The sequence below is a fragment of the Amia ocellicauda genome, chromosome 13 (genome assembly GCF_036373705.1).
Source record: "Amia ocellicauda isolate fAmiCal2 chromosome 13, fAmiCal2.hap1, whole genome shotgun sequence".
Classification (NCBI taxonomy): Eukaryota; Metazoa; Chordata; class Actinopteri; order Amiiformes; family Amiidae; genus Amia; species Amia ocellicauda.
Window position 1 is genome coordinate 35,585,489 of NC_089862.1, and position 18,009 is coordinate 35,603,497.

At 40.3% G+C, this 18,009-nt stretch overlaps 1 protein-coding gene across 1 annotated transcript in view; it reads right to left on the reverse strand.

The window, feature by feature from the left end:
* The window catches only part of pigg (phosphatidylinositol glycan anchor biosynthesis class G (EMM blood group)), a 93,602-nt gene that overhangs the window by 65,127 nt on the left and 10,466 nt on the right, over positions 1-18,009 (reverse strand). Inside the window, exons 3-4 of the mRNA XM_066720758.1 lie at positions 6,815-7,024; positions 6,502-6,690 (exon numbers count right to left, since the gene is read on the reverse strand). Of these exons, the coding sequence (XP_066576855.1) occupies positions 6,502-6,690; positions 6,815-7,024 (399 nt within the window). The remainder of the gene's footprint in view (positions 1-6,501; positions 6,691-6,814; positions 7,025-18,009) is intronic.

Genomic DNA, 18,009 nt, shown 5'->3' on the forward strand with positions numbered 1-18,009 from the left:
TGCGGCTCTCCGTTCACCACTCGTGTCACTGTGCCACACTAAGTGACACCAGTAGTCAGAAACAGACAAAACATTCATTTGGAAAGAAAATTGCAATGATAAGTTTATGCATTAAACTATACTAATCAATTATACATTTCTTCATGTCTATCTCAAATCTCCAAAATGTACTATAATTGATAAGGCAGAGGCGAAATCCCCTTCATATTTCCATAGCTGTCTACAAAGCTTGGTTTCCTACAAGTACTTTAGAGACAGCTTTTGAAGTGGAGTCTTGCGATGCCCCCAAGACTAGATTTCACTGCGGCCGTCACGATGGAGCTTTATAATTACGAATAGTAAAATTAGAAGTGCTTCAGGAGGCATACTTACAGGAGGACTGTATAACACAGTGCAGGCTTGGGCTCATTTGCATAGATGAGGAAAGAGTGGAAAAAGTAGGTCTTACTTGGCTGCAGCCCAATAAGGATTTTTTTCAGCCTTATTGTGAAGTGATTTTATGATCACTTGAACAATTAAGAAGCTACACCTTCTGAAAGGAGGAGCTGCACACAGGGATATTAACAAGACCGTGTGTTCAGGTATATTACAGAAGCATCAGGGATTTAACATCACTTAAAAATGCATGGATGGTAACAGTAAATCTCACGACACAAAAATCATCCTAATCAATACCTACCCTCAATGTCTAGGCCAAAATACATCCAAAGCATTTTCCCAGGTGGAAAACAGTTGAATTTAACAATAACATAAGAGGACGGGCACACTTAATTAAAAGGAAATGTAAAATGTACAAATGCCAAGCCATTTAAATATCGGATGTAACTGCAAAGGACAAAACTGAATCTGATGTCACCATTAAGATGTATATTTGGTGCACGGACAGCAAACACAACCGTAATATTAAGAGTCAAAAATCTTGTTTCTTGGATAATTAAATTAATACACAAGGAGCAAAAAAACTAAAAATAAAACTCACAACACTGAAGATAATTCCTATGCATTAATATGCAAATTCAAGCGCAATCTTTCAGCGCTTTGTCTTGATTTTCTTTACCTACGTGCCGACAGCCCTGCCAGCCTGCGCCACATTCAGATGCACTTTTAATTCTGCGGACTCAGCAAATCAAACAGGAGAATTTAATGACCTGTAAATACATAATCCCTCATGCATTAGTTATAAAGAAAATTTCCAAAAGGGAAGTTGAATCACATTAGAGAGCTTGTGCTCCGGCACCGCGAAAAAGCGCTTCACCTTGACCATTGACAGTACACTCCAATTTATCTTTGCTAAATTAAATACACAGGGTATAGAAAGCAGTGATTAAGCCATGATTATGTATAGAGAAATGTTTGTGTGTGTGTGTGTGTAATTTATACACTGTATAATAAACACAAAATAAAGATTCTGTGCTCGACAGCAGAATTTTTAAATACATTTTCCGGGAAGATTCTGCTTATAGATGGACATTTTAGTATAATTGTCAAAACTCCTCTCTCAGCTATAAGAGCAGACCTTTATGAATCCCATAAAAAAGACATTCGAGTGTATGCAGTGCATATATTTGTAATGCAAATTGACCGTGAAAAATGTGTGAGATAGAAACACGCTGAGATGGGAAACACTGGGCATCAATAGCCTCTGAAGCAGAAGGTCAAATATAACTGAAAAATACCACTCTGCAAGGATGCATGTATTTAAAACCTCTTTCCCGGTCTGTCATAGATAATGGATGTTCGGGGACAATCTGATCATAGCTGTAGATGTTCACTTCAATCTAACGGAGCTCTTATGATCCTTGCCATTGAGGTCTGGGGTCACTATATATACAGGCAATTTGGAGGACTGAGCGCCAGCTCAGTCAGTTTTGAATTTCTGCATATTTACGAAATACAACAATGACACCATTCTGCTCCATTTTATACACTTGCAGAATAAAAATAAAGTGCAAGGCCAAGCTAGCGGATACGCACGTGTTCTGATCTCAGTGTCAAGGCTGCTTGTTATTATACTGCCCAGTATAAACTTTTATTCACCCGTCGCCAAACGATTATCATATTAACGGTTTAAAAAATTAATCATGTTTTAGTTTCATATAAAGGGTGGGTGGTAAGAGATATTTAACTAATGCTTTTCAGTCAGAATTTGGTCCTTAATTTTCAATTGGCAGGGTCAAGTCGTAGTGGTCAACAGGTCTCTTTCGGTCAATTTCAACAGTGCAGAACTGGAGAAATGAAAACATACACAGTGCACTGGCAGACGATCTGCTTCTTTTCAAACTGGAAGCCAGCAGAGCCAGGGTGTCAGAGGCAGGACCAGTAAAACACTGTCGCTCAGGAGGCACCGAGACCCTGGCCCACTCAAACCCACTCAATCCCAGCAGCCCTATGTCAACGGTGCTACCTGGCTTTGGGAATCCTGGTTGGAGTCATTATATATGCCAGACACAAATAACTGATTTCTGGGCTGAATGCAGTAACGCAAGTTGTTCAGTTTTGTTTTCTCGTATCAAATGAATGCTGTGCATCAAAGCAACATGTGAAATGGCCAACATGTATGTTCTACCAAAGGCTTTAAATCACCAATAATAATTATAACAATAATAATGACAAAAAGTTAATCTAGTTAATCTAAGATAAACTCATCAAACTACACTGGTTAGAAATGCCTCTGGCAGCAGAGAGACAGACTGCAGTTATTCAGTGTTCCCATTGATTGAGGAAATACCCGAGACGGACCGAGCTCAAGTCAGCAGATTGCCTATGTGTAATGTTTCAGCCCCTGTCAATCGGACAAGTACATTTTTCTTTTAATGAGTCTCAAGTTGTGTCCACTAAGCACTTTGCACTGAAAACGGCAACCCCTAAAAGCCCAGAGAAAAGGTTTTAAGTATCCCTATCCCCCAAGTGCATTATCGGAGGTTTCCGAATTGCACTGCTGTTTCTGAAGATCAAATGCCTTTGCCTAAATTTAGCATACTTGTCAAATCCAAGGATTTTATAACGACGCAAAGATCTTGGTTTACGTTGTCAAGCTTCAGAAATTACTGCAAATTCTTAACCACAACTGTTAACAATAAACCATCAACAAAAACAACAAAATGATGAAAATAATAATAATAATAACAATAATAATAATAATAATAATAATCTTTATCATCATCAGAACAAATACTGGTAGAAAAAGTTAGTGCCTGGATTTTGTTCAACCTTATTATGCAGCTTAAAAACAAAGCCCCATATGATTTAAACAATTAAAACAACAACAACAACAATAACAACAGCAATTGCTAAAGCAGTATGGTATCGAAGCAGACTTACAGACTGTCTTCCTGATGTAATAGAAAATTGACTCTCCAAGGGAGGGTGCAGGGGTTTATGAAAGATAAAGAAAGTTTATGATGCTACCTTTAATAAGATGTGACCTAAATGTGAAAATGTTTGTGTTTTTTTTGTAAAATAATGTAATAAACAACAAAAACACGCACGCACGCACGCACACACGCACACCAAACTGCAATCTTTATGAATTTATTTTAAGTAAAGCAGTAACATCAGGTGCCAATCAATAGCTAAACTCAGCTGGAAAAGTAGGCCAAACTGGAAACGTAACAGACAAGGGAGCCCATGCGGATGCTGTGCCGGTGTGGCGTCCTGTGGGGGATGTTAATACACAGCTGTGAGACTCACAGAGCAGATTCTTTCACTGAAAACCTCCCCTGCCTAGAACGCCGTTTCCCCACTCGCTATGCTTCATCTCGACCAGGTCGGCTAAGAAACGGCTGCTGCTGAGGAAGGGGGTATCAACCCATCCACGTGCACGCAGTCTATGTCCTCTTAATATGTTTTTCATGTGCGCACTCCGAGGCCCCCGCAAAAGAAGCCAAACACCCGTTTACTCGTTTCCAGGCATGTGTGCATTAACAATACTTGAAAAACTTAATCGGCCTAGAATATTGATCTCTGATGTCGAGTTTTATTCAGGCAGAACAAGCAAGCAAAACATCTTGCGGCAGCGGACTTTTTCAAGCAACCCGGCTGACGAAAGTCTTCAATCAATATGATATTAACTACCAGATGAGCTGTCCTGGCCAATCTGCCTCTTCTTTTCTTTGCCCCCTTTCTCATGTTCTTGAGACTTGTCGTTGACTGACACTGCATGCATCTCCTTAGAACAAAACGCCTCTTCCCACTAACCAGAAGGGCTAGTGTAACAAAAGACACACAGACTGCATGACTAATCGAATGCTCCTGTCCCCTTTGTCAAGTGCAGAGTAAACGGCACGTTTCTTTTTTCTAGTACATAAAAAAAAGGTTTATGTCAAAGCATGGGCTACATCTTATTTAATACCAATGGATTTTGCCAAGAAGGATTGTGTTCAGTTTATTTTTAGCAATGCTTCAATGCGACTAGGGATCTGATCCCAGGCTGATTTGTTTCCCCTAGCTATATCCTTTATTCATCATTCTTATTACAGTATTTGTTCTTCTACAATCTACACGGTGAGATGAAGGTGTTGTAGTGAATTCAGGCTGGGCTCCTAATCTGCAGTAATTCATCTTAATCGGCATTAGTTTTAAGTAGGGCGATGTTTTTGCATGTATTACTATGGAGTCAAGCACATAATTTGTGGTCTTCCCCGCTTAGGATGCGTGGCCCCGCTCCACCAGAGCGCTCGGGGTCTTGTAATTCGTCTGAATAACAATGTTGAAAATAAAATATAAATAAATTTCAGCAGTCTGATGATCTATTTTATAAGTCTTCCTCAGGGCACAGGTTGAAATCGTGCAGGTGAAACAAGACTGGCATACAGTAGGTAGAAGCTCTTATCGAGTTTCATAGGAGCTGTCATGGGACTGAAGGATAGGAGGTGATTTGGCCATTGTGTCACTGTGCTCAGACAGCCAGAAGCCAAAAGAATGCAGCTTTCCTGGGCGTTTCATTGAAAATCACTTGATAGATGGAAAAAAAGAAAGCTTTAAGCCTTGCAAATGAAACCTCAAAGGGCAAATGCACACCACTGTTAAATATGTAAAAGAACAGAACTGCGGACACAGGGATTTCTCTTTTTTTTTTTTTAAGTAACTACACAGTTCAAGTCAGGAGCCTTTGTGTGTGTGCGTGCGTCTGTGAGAGTGTGTGTCTGTGTGCGTGTCTGTGAGAGTGTGTGTGTCTGTGTGTGTATGTGTGAGAGTGTGTGTGTCTGTGTGTGTATGTGTGAGAGTGTGTGCGTGTCTGTGAGAGTGTGTGAGTATGTGTGAGAGTGTGTGCGTGTCTGTGAGAGTGTGTGCGTGAGTGTGAGTGTGTCTGCATGTGTGAGTGAGTGTGTATGTGTGCGTGACTGTGAGAGTGTGTGTGTGTGTGTGTGTGTGTGCCTGTGTGGGCTCCTCCTAAATTAAACAAATTCCCTCACAAACGTCATTGAACATTACTTGCATTTTACACCATTCTCAATTATTGCCAAGATCTAAAGTAATGAGTGTAATTAAACGTATGGAGGTGTTCCAAAGATGAACTACAAATACAGTAGCGATTGGAATTATGTAATCATTGTCACTGTAGATTTAATAAAATCATGCACTGCACTGCATATCAGAGAAATATCCCATTTTAGGAGCTGACGTTCCCATCTACGAGAATCCACTGTGAATATTTGGGTGCATGAGTTGCATTTGCCTGATATCCTTACGCTTAAATATGGAAGCTTAAGTAGGGAGAAAACTCATTTGAGTGGATTTCATTACTTCCAAAGCCATAGCTCTTTAGGCATTTCACTTTAATTTTTAATCTCACTTTTTTAATATCTCCATGCTGTATATGTTTGTTTATTTTGAAGTTATTTTCATTTCTTCTGTTTTTTTTCTCCTGTTTTGTTAATTAAATTTATTATGCTCCACTTTATTTTTATTTTATGGACATCTGGTCAAATACTCATTTGTCTTTTTGTTTTTTGTAAAACCCATTACTCAACAAGTCAGAGGTCAAAAGCAAGACTATAGTATTTTGAAAATAACAATGAACAGATTTCTATAGATTCAAAATATGTAAAAACACAGTACAGTACAGTACAGGAGACTGAGAAATTACCATTTGACACCATTTGAATAAGGACACAGATGATCTAAACCACGTCAAACCAGAGGAGCTTTTCCAGATCAGCAGGGACACACGCACCCGGGGACACAAATGGAAATTGGGCTTCAAGGCATTCAAGACAGAAAACAGGAGACACTTCTTCACACAGAGAGGCGTCACAATCTGAACAAACTCCCCAGCGATGTGGCTGAAGAGACAATTTGGGAACATTCAAAAACAGACTGGATAGGATCCTTGATCACTGAGTTATTAATGGACACCAAACGAGCAGGATGGGGCGAATGGCCGCCTCTCGATTGGACACTTTCTTATGTTCTTAAATGCCAAACCAAAGTGCAGCGCGAGTTTTCTACATCCGGGATTATTCCTCGGAAACTACGACACCACGTCTGTTTGTGCCCTACCTTGGAGATGAGAGACGTGTGGATCTTTTTCAAGATGTCATCCATCTCGATGAGCTTTGGTCCAATCAAGGAGCTGTGGGGCCCAGTCAGGTGACCGATGTGGTCCAGTCCGAGGTAGTGGAGAATTAATATATCCCAGTCATCTCGTTTTAAAGTGGTATCCAAATGTCTTGTTACGTTGTTATCCACCTGAGAAAAATATCAGCATAAAAATACAGCTTAATTGTGTTTGACAGTAAAGAACAGTGAAGAACGAATACAGAATAAGACTAGTTGAGTTTGACACCCCTGTGTCTTCAGGACAGACTCTCACCTCTGTGTAATCGGACACGAAGAACGAAGTTGTTCCATCATGCTCCATGAAGTGCTTGGGGAAAAGGCGCACCCAGGTGTCATCGCCATAGAAGACCATTTTCTTTCCTGCGTTCTTGGCCTGCCAGATGAGATTGTCCTCCAGCAGAGCGGGCGAGTTGAGGTTCATGACCACATCAATGAAGCCTGGTATACTGCCAGTTGTCAGGGCCTGGAAGACCGGAAGGCAAATCGGGTTAATAACTAATGTTGAATCTACTTCCCATACGGTCGAGTTCACCCTGAGGTCAAAGAAGTCGATTATTGGCTCGATTCAGTTCCTTTAATCTGTAGGGCACATTCTTAATGCTCACTTTGCTTTCTACACTTTCTGAGGAAACAATAAATAAATAAATAAATTACGATGACTAGTCTACTACTATGTTTAACTTAAATGACTTAAAGCGATTATTATAAGCAAAGTATATATACTGAACTAAGTCTTTAATTACCTTTTCATATTACCTTCACACTGCTGCATGAAGACAAAATCAAGCACCTAAACCATTTTCACAATTGCTTTCCATAGGTTGTCAACACACTAGCCAATATTAACCAGGTTTGTTCTTAAAATAAGTAAAAATCAGCTTTCAGTGATGCCATTATTGATAGAAAACTGCCAACCAGTTCCAACACCAAGTACTCCTTTGTTCCTACCACACTGGACCCCTATTGGTCTGATCTTCCTCTAAAGCAAGCTTGAGATAACAGTATAATAAGAGACAGTATTGTGAGGTACATCTCTGAGAGCCTATTGGGGGGGTGGTTTCTACAGTTTTAGTCTCTGTAAGTCTAGGGAGCCTATGCTATGTGTGTATTATCCCTTTCTGTCATTAAAGATGTTGTTTGATTTGAGTCACTCAGGGTGATTTGCTCTATTTTGCCCTGGGCACGGTGACACCAATAGGGGATTGTGTGTGTAAAGTGCTGGTCAGCGACTGTCACAAGCTTTATGTGGTACAGATGTTTTATGTGTAGTTTATTATTACAGCAAATGCAGATGCATACAATTAATGTGTGTGTGCCAAAGCCTTTGAGAAACAACCCACGTTGGCAGCATAATTGCGCATGAAAACAAATCAATTACTGAGAACAATATATAAATATATATATATATATATATATATCATGTATTCAAATATGATTTATTGACTTCAAGCATTAATTATAAAAGGAACATTGAGGAATTTCAAATAAATCTGATCCGATCGATACTGCATACTTAAAAACACTGATTAATGAATATATATTCAATGCAGGAAAGCATAACTAATGTGCACTTCAATGTCAGATAAATGATGGTTTCTTACTGTAGTTGTTACTGAAGAGAAAAAAAAAAACTTTTTTGATGTAGAAACTGTTCAGCTGAAGAGGTCTTGAGTGTTTTTGTTTAACTGGAAAATTTACTGGATGTTATAGTTCTTACACAGTCTTATCGGCTTATGTATGGTGTGATACTCCATGTAAAATTCATTCCTTAAAAACATAAAAAGCTCCAGGGTAGATACTCACAAATCTTTCACAGTGTGGTTGTGTGCGCAAAATCCTGGCAAGGCCTGACAGTGTTACACCAAGCAAAGTGAGGGTATAAGGCACTAGGCACGTCTTCTTTAGACGTTTATGAACAATACCGTGTCATTAATACTCTCAAAAGGCCTCTGTTCTGTATCTGGTTCCTTCTCACTAGATCTGTCAACACTAGGAGTGACAGCTGGTTTACAGCAATCATTGTAAATGTTGCAGAATTGTTTCACAAAAGCTACCAGTTACATTGACAACAAAACATTGCATCTGTGCTGGACCACCAACCTCAACGTTGGGGAGGATTCTGGAAAGATTAGCATTTTTTACACAAGCTCAGTGTTCTCAAATGTGGTCTTGTCTGCTCGTTTACATTGTTTGCTTGTTTAAATGCACCATTATTGTGCCGTGAGCATCCAATAACATAAACCTATTTTCTTGATATGGATTGAAGATCAATTATTTTGTCATTGGCAGTTGTTGCTTGTGATGGACATTTCCTGCAGCCTGAAGCCATAATGAAAGGAAGAACTTTTTTGTATGTTGAGAGAAATTATTGGAGAACAGAGAAAAACGAATTGTAGCTTACTGCTTGAGAAAAATTCCTCTGCTGTATCAGTGCAGATAAGCACACCAAACTGCAAATCTCAAACACAGTCGAAGGGAACTGAATCAATTAAATAACTCAATTCTTTCCCTGGTACCCCACCTTTTCTCAGCTTGTTGTATTTGATAAATAGCCAAAAGATTGCAGGTACAGTGAGGGGAAAAAAGTATTTGAACCCGCTGATTTTGTACGTTTGCCCACTGTCAAAGAAATGATCAGTCTATAATTTTAATGGTAGGTGTATTTTAACAGTTATCCAGAAAAACGCATTTCAAAAAAGTTATAAATTGATTTGCATGTTAATGAGGAAAATAAGTATTTGATCCCCTATCAATCAGCAAGATTTCTGGCTCCCAGGTGTCTTTTATACAGGTAATGAGCTGAGATCAGGAGCACTCTCTTAAAGGCAGTGCTCCTAATCTCAGCTCTTACCTGTATAAAAGACACCTGTCCACAGAAGGAATCAATCAATCAGATTCCAAACTCTCCACCATGGCCAAGACCAAAGAGCTGTCCAAGGATGTCAGGGACAAGATTGTAGACCTACACAAGGCTGGAATGGGCTACAAGACCATCGCCAAGCAGCTTGGTGAGAAGGTGACAACAGTTGGTGTGATTATTCGCAAATGGAAGAAACACACAATAACTGTCAGTCTCCCTCGGTCTGGGGCTCCATGCAAGATCTCACCTCGTGGAGTTTCAGTGATCATGAGAACGGTGAGGAATCAGCCCAGAACTACATGGGAGGATCTTGTTAATGATCTCAAGGCAGCTGGGACCATAGTCACCAAGAAAACAATTAGTAAAACACTACGCCATGAAGGACTGAAATCCTGTAGCGCTCGCAAGGTCCCCCTGCTCAAGAAAGCACATGTACAGGCCCATCTGAAGTTTGCCAATGAACATCTGAATGATTCAGAGGAGAACTGGGTGAAAGTGTTGTGGTCAGATCAAAATCGAGCTCTTTGGCATCAACTCAACTTGCCGTGTTTGGAGGAGGAGGAATGACCCCAAGAACACCATCCCCACCGTCAAACATGGAGGTGGAAACATGATGCTTTGGGGGTGTTTTTCTGCTAAGGGGACAGGACAACTGCACCGCATCAAAGGGACGATGGACGGGGCCATGTACCATTAAATCTTGGGTGAGAACCTCCTTCCCTCAGGCAGGGCATTGAAAATGGGTCGTGGATGGGTATTCCAGCATGACAATGACCCAAAACACACAGCCAAGGCAACAAAGGAGTGGCTCAAGAAGAAGCACATTAAGGTCCTGCAGTGGCCTAGCCAGTCTCCAGACCTTAATCCCATAGAAAATCTGTGGAGGGAGCTGAAGGTTCGAGTTGCCAAACGTCAGCCTCGAAACCTTAATGACTTGGAGAGGATCTGCAAAGAGGAGTGGGACAAAATCCCTCCTGAGATGTGTGCAAACCTGGTGGCCAACTGCAAGAAACGTCTGACCTCTGTGATTGCCAACAAGGGTTTTGCCACCAAGTACTAAGTCGAAGGGGTCAAATACTTATTTCCCTCATTAACATGCAAATCAATGTATAACTTTTTTGAAATGCGTTTTTCTGGATTTTTTTGTTGTTATTCTGTCTCTCACTGTTAAAATACACCTACCATTAAAATGATAGACTGATCATTTCTTTGTCAGTGGGAAAACGTACAAAATCAGAAGGGGATCAAATACTTTTTTCCCTCACTGTAGGCTTTAAAGCGTGTCAGTGTTTCCTATCTTCACAAAGATCTTCTCAATGAACACCAGCCAGAGAGGCACTGTACGAATGTACACTGAGTAGCCAGCAGGGGCTGGGTAGGAAACGATTTCCCATTTTGGATGTTAGTGAATTCTGGAGTTTCTGCATTGGCTCCCCGAGACTGAATCAAAGCCAGGAAAGCAAAGGCAAGAGTCCCTATAGGCAAACCAGTAAACTGAAGCAATTCTCTTTTGCAGAGATGGACAAAGAACATACTCTGAAAGAGAAGAGATTTTCTATAATACCTGTTAAAATAATAAAGTAACATATCGAACAGGGATCTATACTATGGTTGGAGAGTGCGTTGTCTGTGTGCTGTGGAATAACTAAAACATGACCATGTTACCAGGCCAGATGATTGTTCATTGGTCTAGTGAGATATCTCAGGTTACTTAGGTATTTCTGCACTGAATATCTTTATTTGGAGGCAGAATGGAGTAAAGACCTTCTTGTGCTGTGGGTTATGGCAAATACGATACAATATGAATTAACATAGCGCTTTTAGTCAAGGATTGATCTTGGTTTAATACTGGTTTCACAGCTTCCAGTACTCCAGTAACAATAACACTGGGTTGTCCAAGACTAGTGCTAATCTTTGCCTATGAAACCAGCCCTAAGACACTTAAATATTACATAAATATTTCCACTGTTATCTCTGGCAATTCTCAAAATGTAGTTGCAGCTATTGCAATTTGAAATATTTACTCAGAGGAATGAAAATTTTCTTTTGATTAATCCTAAAAAGGAATCAGCAAACCTGGTCTCAAAGAGGTTGTGCTGGAGAAGGGACTGGTGGCAAAACCAAATAGCTTATAATTATAATTGCCCTAATGTTTGGATTTAAAAAAAAGTAATTTTTTACACAGACGTGCATCAAGCCAAAGAGCAATTAGCTGTGTGGAAAGTGGCATCAGATCACTCCATATTATATTTTCAGAACAATTCCTTACAGACTCCTTCTTAATGGTCTGTTTTTAAGTCAAGAATTTTAAAATAGCTTTTCAGGTATAAAGGTTGTTCAGTCAGTCCAGAGCTAGAAACTGGCATCTGTCTCTTTCATGACTAGTGAAGTAAAGATCCAGTTGAGAAAACAGCAACGGAGAACCGCCTGGCTCCATCTGTATGCAGACTTTGGGTATTATTGTCTCTCTCAGATAACCAGATTCTTAACTTCTCTGTAGTTTTCGAATCGAGAAGCGAAGGAGTTCAGCAGCAAAGTGGGAGAAGACTTTCAGGGTTAGGCTGAAGCGTAATCCTGGAGCCGTCACCAGCAATGATCAAATAATAATGGTCAAATTCTTACATGAAGTCAGTACATCCCTACACTCCAAAGATTACCTCTGCAGAATCAGGTAACATCGAGCGAGAATAACTACGCCTTTTCCTGGGAGGTTTTTCAGAGTAGATACGAATATTGCAGCCCATTAAGTCAATTATACATAAAATCACAACTTTCCCAAAAACTCCACACATGGAAAAAACATAATACATGTACAATCATGCTAAAATATTCTCATTCTACATTACAGTCAGTTTTAAACCCAAAGAAAAAACTAAATGACCAAAGAAGATGGAGGTTTGTCAGCACTGTGAGATTATTTTCAGGGAATAATACACGGACTATAATCGCTGCATTTCTTTTCCAGTCCTCAAGCACCTAACTGTAAACAGTACCTTTACCAGGTGTGTATCATGACCTGTTTCAGATATCAGAGCAGGGTTTAATTGATTCCATCTAGTGATTAATAACGTCAATTAATTAAAGAAGAGGAAAACAAGAAGGCTGCTTGCTCCCACGGGTATACATTTTAAGAGTGCTGACCTAGGTGACTGTAAAGCATCAAAGCAATAAATAGATAAATAAATACAAATTTAAGGAAAATAAATTCCCAGCATTCCTGCGAAAACCTGCATCGGTGATTACTAACGAGTCTTTTGAAGTTAGGGGTTGGGGGAATAAAACCCCATCTGGGAATGCTTTGTATCTTCTGAGCTGAAGCAACTTTGGGGACGTTCAATACTTCAAAAGAAAGGAATTGATTAGTTCATTCCAAAACGTCTCATTCTACACAATAAAGGAATTGACATGAAGTGGTCAGAAGTTGCTTTTACAGAAGCTTCTGAAGTTTACCGTTGGCATCAATGAGAGGAAGTTGCCTTTTCAGCCTTTTAGAAGTTTCTGAGAAGAACTTATCAGGACTAGGTACCCTGTGCTGCAAATACAATAACAAAACATTGAGTGCTTCTTTATGCCACCGTGTTGGATGTCAAGATATTTTAGACACCGGCTGTGACTACTGTGTGCAGTTTTACTTTCATGAGCGGTAACTTGCTCAGAGGCAGTCTGTCACAGCAGAAGCCACTTGAACAATGGATCAGTGTTTTACAAATTCCCCAAAATACAGGGTGAGACAAAAGAGGATGCTTTCCTGTTGTCATCTTTTTTGGCAGGTTCTTTTAGATTACATTATCTCAAAAATCAAGCCGAAGAAACAGAACACTTCTCTACTGCAGCGAGTTGCGTGGGTATCTGCTTCATCTGAGCACAGTTCTCATGCTAAAGAGTTTTGTGTGTGTACTCGGGACCAAGTTGCACATCGAGTTCAAACCTCCAGGTACTGTGAGTAGACTGAAGTGTTTACGCTCTGGGGATTCCCTGATGTCTACACATTTACCTTTCTTGTGTCCTCACAGTCCTTTCTGCGCACACAAGTTCATTGAACATGCTGCTCACATCCTGACCGGCTGCACCTTCCGAGCTACATGGACTATCTTCTAGGATATCAGGATGGTTGACAACACAACCGCATCGGACAAGGAGAATTACTGGCACAATAAATCCTTAACAGTACTGTCTGGCTCCCAGTCCTTTCCCATATCTCTCTCCCACATCTGCTCCACCCAGATGCCACCCTAAAACAACTTTAAAAATTCCCAGAGTTCTCACATCCAACATGTATAAGGACATCTGGTCAGCATCTCAACACCATGAGAGGAGCAGCCACCCTGTGCCACACTTCCTTAAGTACATTTCTAATTGCATACTAATTTAATGTCACGGCCATTAAGCAACTATATGTATTTCTCAAATATTGTCCAATGCTGACATTAATTTACTGATTAATTTATGTAATGCATCTGTCCTCTCCAGTTTACTGGGTTTTACAGGGGCAGGTGAAAGCCCCAGGCTGACCCCAAGAGACTACCACGGTAACTTCATTATTTGTCACATCACAGGCAGATCGCTTTCATGAGCTACTCTGCAATGCAAACTCTGTGCACCTATGACCACTAAACTCCCTGAGACACACTTGCTGAGACATGATGCTTGAACACCACCTAAGCCAGTAAGAAAATAAAGTGTACATACATATTCCACTTTCATTTTTTGAGATTTTAGCTTAAACTCACACACCCCAAAGAATAAATTAAAGGGGGGAAAGATATATGAGAGACAATGTAATCAATGCTGACAATAGGAGAAACTATCATGTGGCCTCAGCCAATGATGTGCTTAGCCACACCATCCTATTCCAGGAACACACAGCGCACACTAGAATATTCACCACCAGCTATACCACAGAAGAATAATGTAGAATAATGTAGAATAATGAACTGCATGGAGATCAAGCATTCCCATAACAAGCAATGCCGGAGATTCATTAACACCTTACCTTAATAACCCTAATCCTTTCTATAAGACCTCTGAAAGCACTAATAACAGATTGCCCAGCTGCTTAAATTGAAGTAAGATGAAATGAAGAGCGACGGCAGTGAAATGGATATATATATATATATTCATTTTTTTTTATTTAATCCTTTTACCGAGCCAAAATGCTAATTTCATGTACTTATTCATAGGCTGGGTCTCAAGGATTAAAGCAGACACCAAGGAGTTAAGTGCATTGTGAAAATAAATCTATACTCTGGTGTTCTCAGTGACATTTGCATGAGAAGCACATCAATGAATTACAGTGAGGGAAAAAAGTACTTGATCCCCTGCTGATTTTGTATATTTGCCCACTGACAAAGAAATTATCAGTCTATAATTTTAATGGTAGGTGTATTTTAACAGTGAGAGACAGAATAATAACTAAAAAATCCAGAAAAACGCATTTCAAAAAAGTTATAAATTGATTTGCATGTTAATGAGGGAAATAAGTATTTGATCCCCTATCAATCAGCAAGATTTCTGGCTCCCAGGTGTCTTTTATACAGGTAACGAGCTGAGATTAGGAGCACTCTCTTAAAGGGAAGCACTCTCTTAAAGGCAGTGCTCCTAATCTCAGCTCGTTACCTGTATAAAAGACACCTGTCCACAGAAGTAATCAATCAATCAGATTCCAAACTCTCCACCATGGCCAAGACCAAAGAGCTGTCCAAGGATGTCAGGGACAAGATTGTAGACCTACACAAGGCTGGAATGGGCTACAAGACCATCGCCAAGCAGCTTGGTGAGAAGGTGACAACAGTTGGTGCGATTATTCGCAAATGGAAGAAACACAAAATAACTGTCAGTCTCCCTCGGTCTGGGGCTCCATGCAAGATCTCACCTCGTGGAGTTTCAGTGATCATGAGAACAGTGAGGAATCAGCCCAGAACTACACGGGAGGATCTTGTTAATGATCTCAAGGCAGCTGGGACCATAGTCACCAAGAAAACAATTGGTAACACACTACGCCGTGAAGGACTGAAATCCTTCAGCGCCCGCAAGGTCCCCCTGCTCAAGAAAGCACATGTACAGGCCCGTCTGAAGTTTGCCAACATCTGAATGATTCAGAGGAGAACTGGGTGAAAGTGTTGTGGTCAGATGAGACCAAAATCAAATCGTGTTTGGAGGAGGAGGAATGACCCCAAGAACACCATCCCCACCGTCAAACATGGAGGTGGAAACATTATGCTTTGGGGGTGTTTTTCCAAATCACACAGCCAAGGCAACAAAGGAGTGGCTCAAGAAGAAGCACATTAAGGTCCTGGAGTGGCCTAGCCAGTCTCCAGACCTTAATCCCATAGAAAATCTGTGGAGGGAGCAGAAGGTTCGAGTTGCCGAACGACAGCCTTGAAACCTTAATGACTTGGAGAGGATCTGCAAAGAGGAGTGTGACAAAATCCCTCCTGAGATGTGTGCAAACCTGGTGGCCAACTCCAAGAAACGTCTGACCTTTGTACTAAGTCGAAGGGGTCAAATACTTATTTCCCTCATTAACATGCAAATCGATGTATAACTTTTTTGAAATGCGTTTTTCTGGATTTTTTTGTTGTTATTCTGTCTCTCACTGTTAAAATACACCTACCATTAAAATTATAGACTGATCATTTCTTTGTCAGTGGGCAAACGTACAAAATCAGCAGGGGATCAAATACTTTTTTCGCTCACTGTAGCCAAAAATAAAGGGGTTCATCTGCTAAAAGCATCCACTGAGAATGCCAACTGGATCCTACAGCCCGGAGGTGGCTGGTGCTGATCCAAGCTGCACCACTCCCCCGATAATGGCTGGGAGCTCTCAGTCACATAACTGACTGAGTGCTGCTGAGGTGGGGTAGATTTCAGTGGGGGGAGAGGGCGTGGCTTTACAATCACTGACCCTTGTCGCGGTTCCAGCTTCCTGCAGCCTGGCAAGTTGTTAACAAGAACTGTCCTCCAGCTTGCATTGAAGAAATACCGAATATGGAGGCAGTATTATACAGGATTAGGCAGAATTTACTGATCAACTTTTAGACCGATGTAATTTGTGACCAGTGCAAAGACTACTATGGCTAAATAAATATACACTGATTAATATAAATTGAAATCAGCTTAGAGATTAAGTAACTAAATGATATATTGCTTACAGGTCTGAAAAAATTGTGATTGATGTGTATTCACTGTGTTTTAGTATTAAAACAGTTTTTTTGAGTATAAATGTTTATATATCAAGACTGCCGAGTGGAAAAAAAACAGATGGCTTGGTAATGCACACATCTCCGTGGAGGTTTCAGTGCTGTGTTCAGCTCTCACAGGCCACTGCAGGGCTACCGTGGTTTTACTAGCAGAATTAACACCTACTTTTCCGTGGTGCACAAAGTGTGTGGCTTAATCTCTCATTCAGGAGTGGATTACAGTAAACTCAATAGCAATATCTTTCAGAACCATACATGTAGACTAACCAATGTAACCTCATTTACTCAGTCCTGCTTACTGCTGGTACTGGAGTGTCAGATCTGCTGTCTTTGCGTGTACTTTTTAAACCTCCACTCTGCTCTACCAGTTCCCTCGGCCACTGGGCCTCCAGGGGAGCTCAAGCTCTGCTTTGGTTTGTTTGTTTCATGTGTGCCTGTTTCCTAATCAATACTTATGAATAATAATAATTAACCTCTGAATTGCCAGTTGCATTGGAAGGTAATTTGCAGATAATATGTTGCAAGAAAGGAATGTGAGCTGCTGATAACCAAGTTAGGAGTAACAGCACACCAAGGACAAAGGCAGGATAGGATGTTCATATTTTTCACCCACAAGAGACTGAATGGAAAAAAGGGGAAAACCTACTTGTAAATGAAGAGAGATGAGGAAAAAGGTGTATAGATAAATAAGATCGAAAGAGAGAGAGAGAGAGGTGTAAATATGTGTGAGTGTGTTTATATATGTTGGTATTTAAATCACTGTATTCTTTATCACAAGCAATTGCCTTGAGAACTAGACAAAAAATGTCAAATTTGATAATCATCTAGAATATTCATAAACACCAAGCTGAATTCATTGGAAAAACGTACAAGTTCATCCTGCTGTTAAAGGGATCATTAAATATGCCCCGGAGCAAGCAAGGGAGTTAAATACATCCTCACAGTTAATAGAAAGAGACAGTGTCTGACATTAACACATAGCAGCCAGTTTCTGATATACCAATTTCTGTTTCAGGGATTGTTGATTTGAATAAAAAATATCAGCAACTACTGTTTTTGTGCTTCACAGCCGCTGGCATCCCTGCTGCTGAAGCAAAAGCTCTGTCTGAGCACAGCAAAGGAATCAAACAAATGTTGTTTTGAGGGGGATATATCCAGCACTTTAAACCAAACAGCAATCTGAGCCAATTACGGATAAATACCAAAACTGCATCTTTTACGTTCCCGTACTTCACAACAACATCATATTTATTCTGTACAAATAAAAGGTTAAACAAGACGAAGAATATAAAAAAGGCCAACGAGTATCTGTTTGGGTTGATCTTCCAGGGAAAAGTGGGCAGAGAAAGACCTAAAAAAAGGATAGGGGACATCCAAAAAGCACCGGCT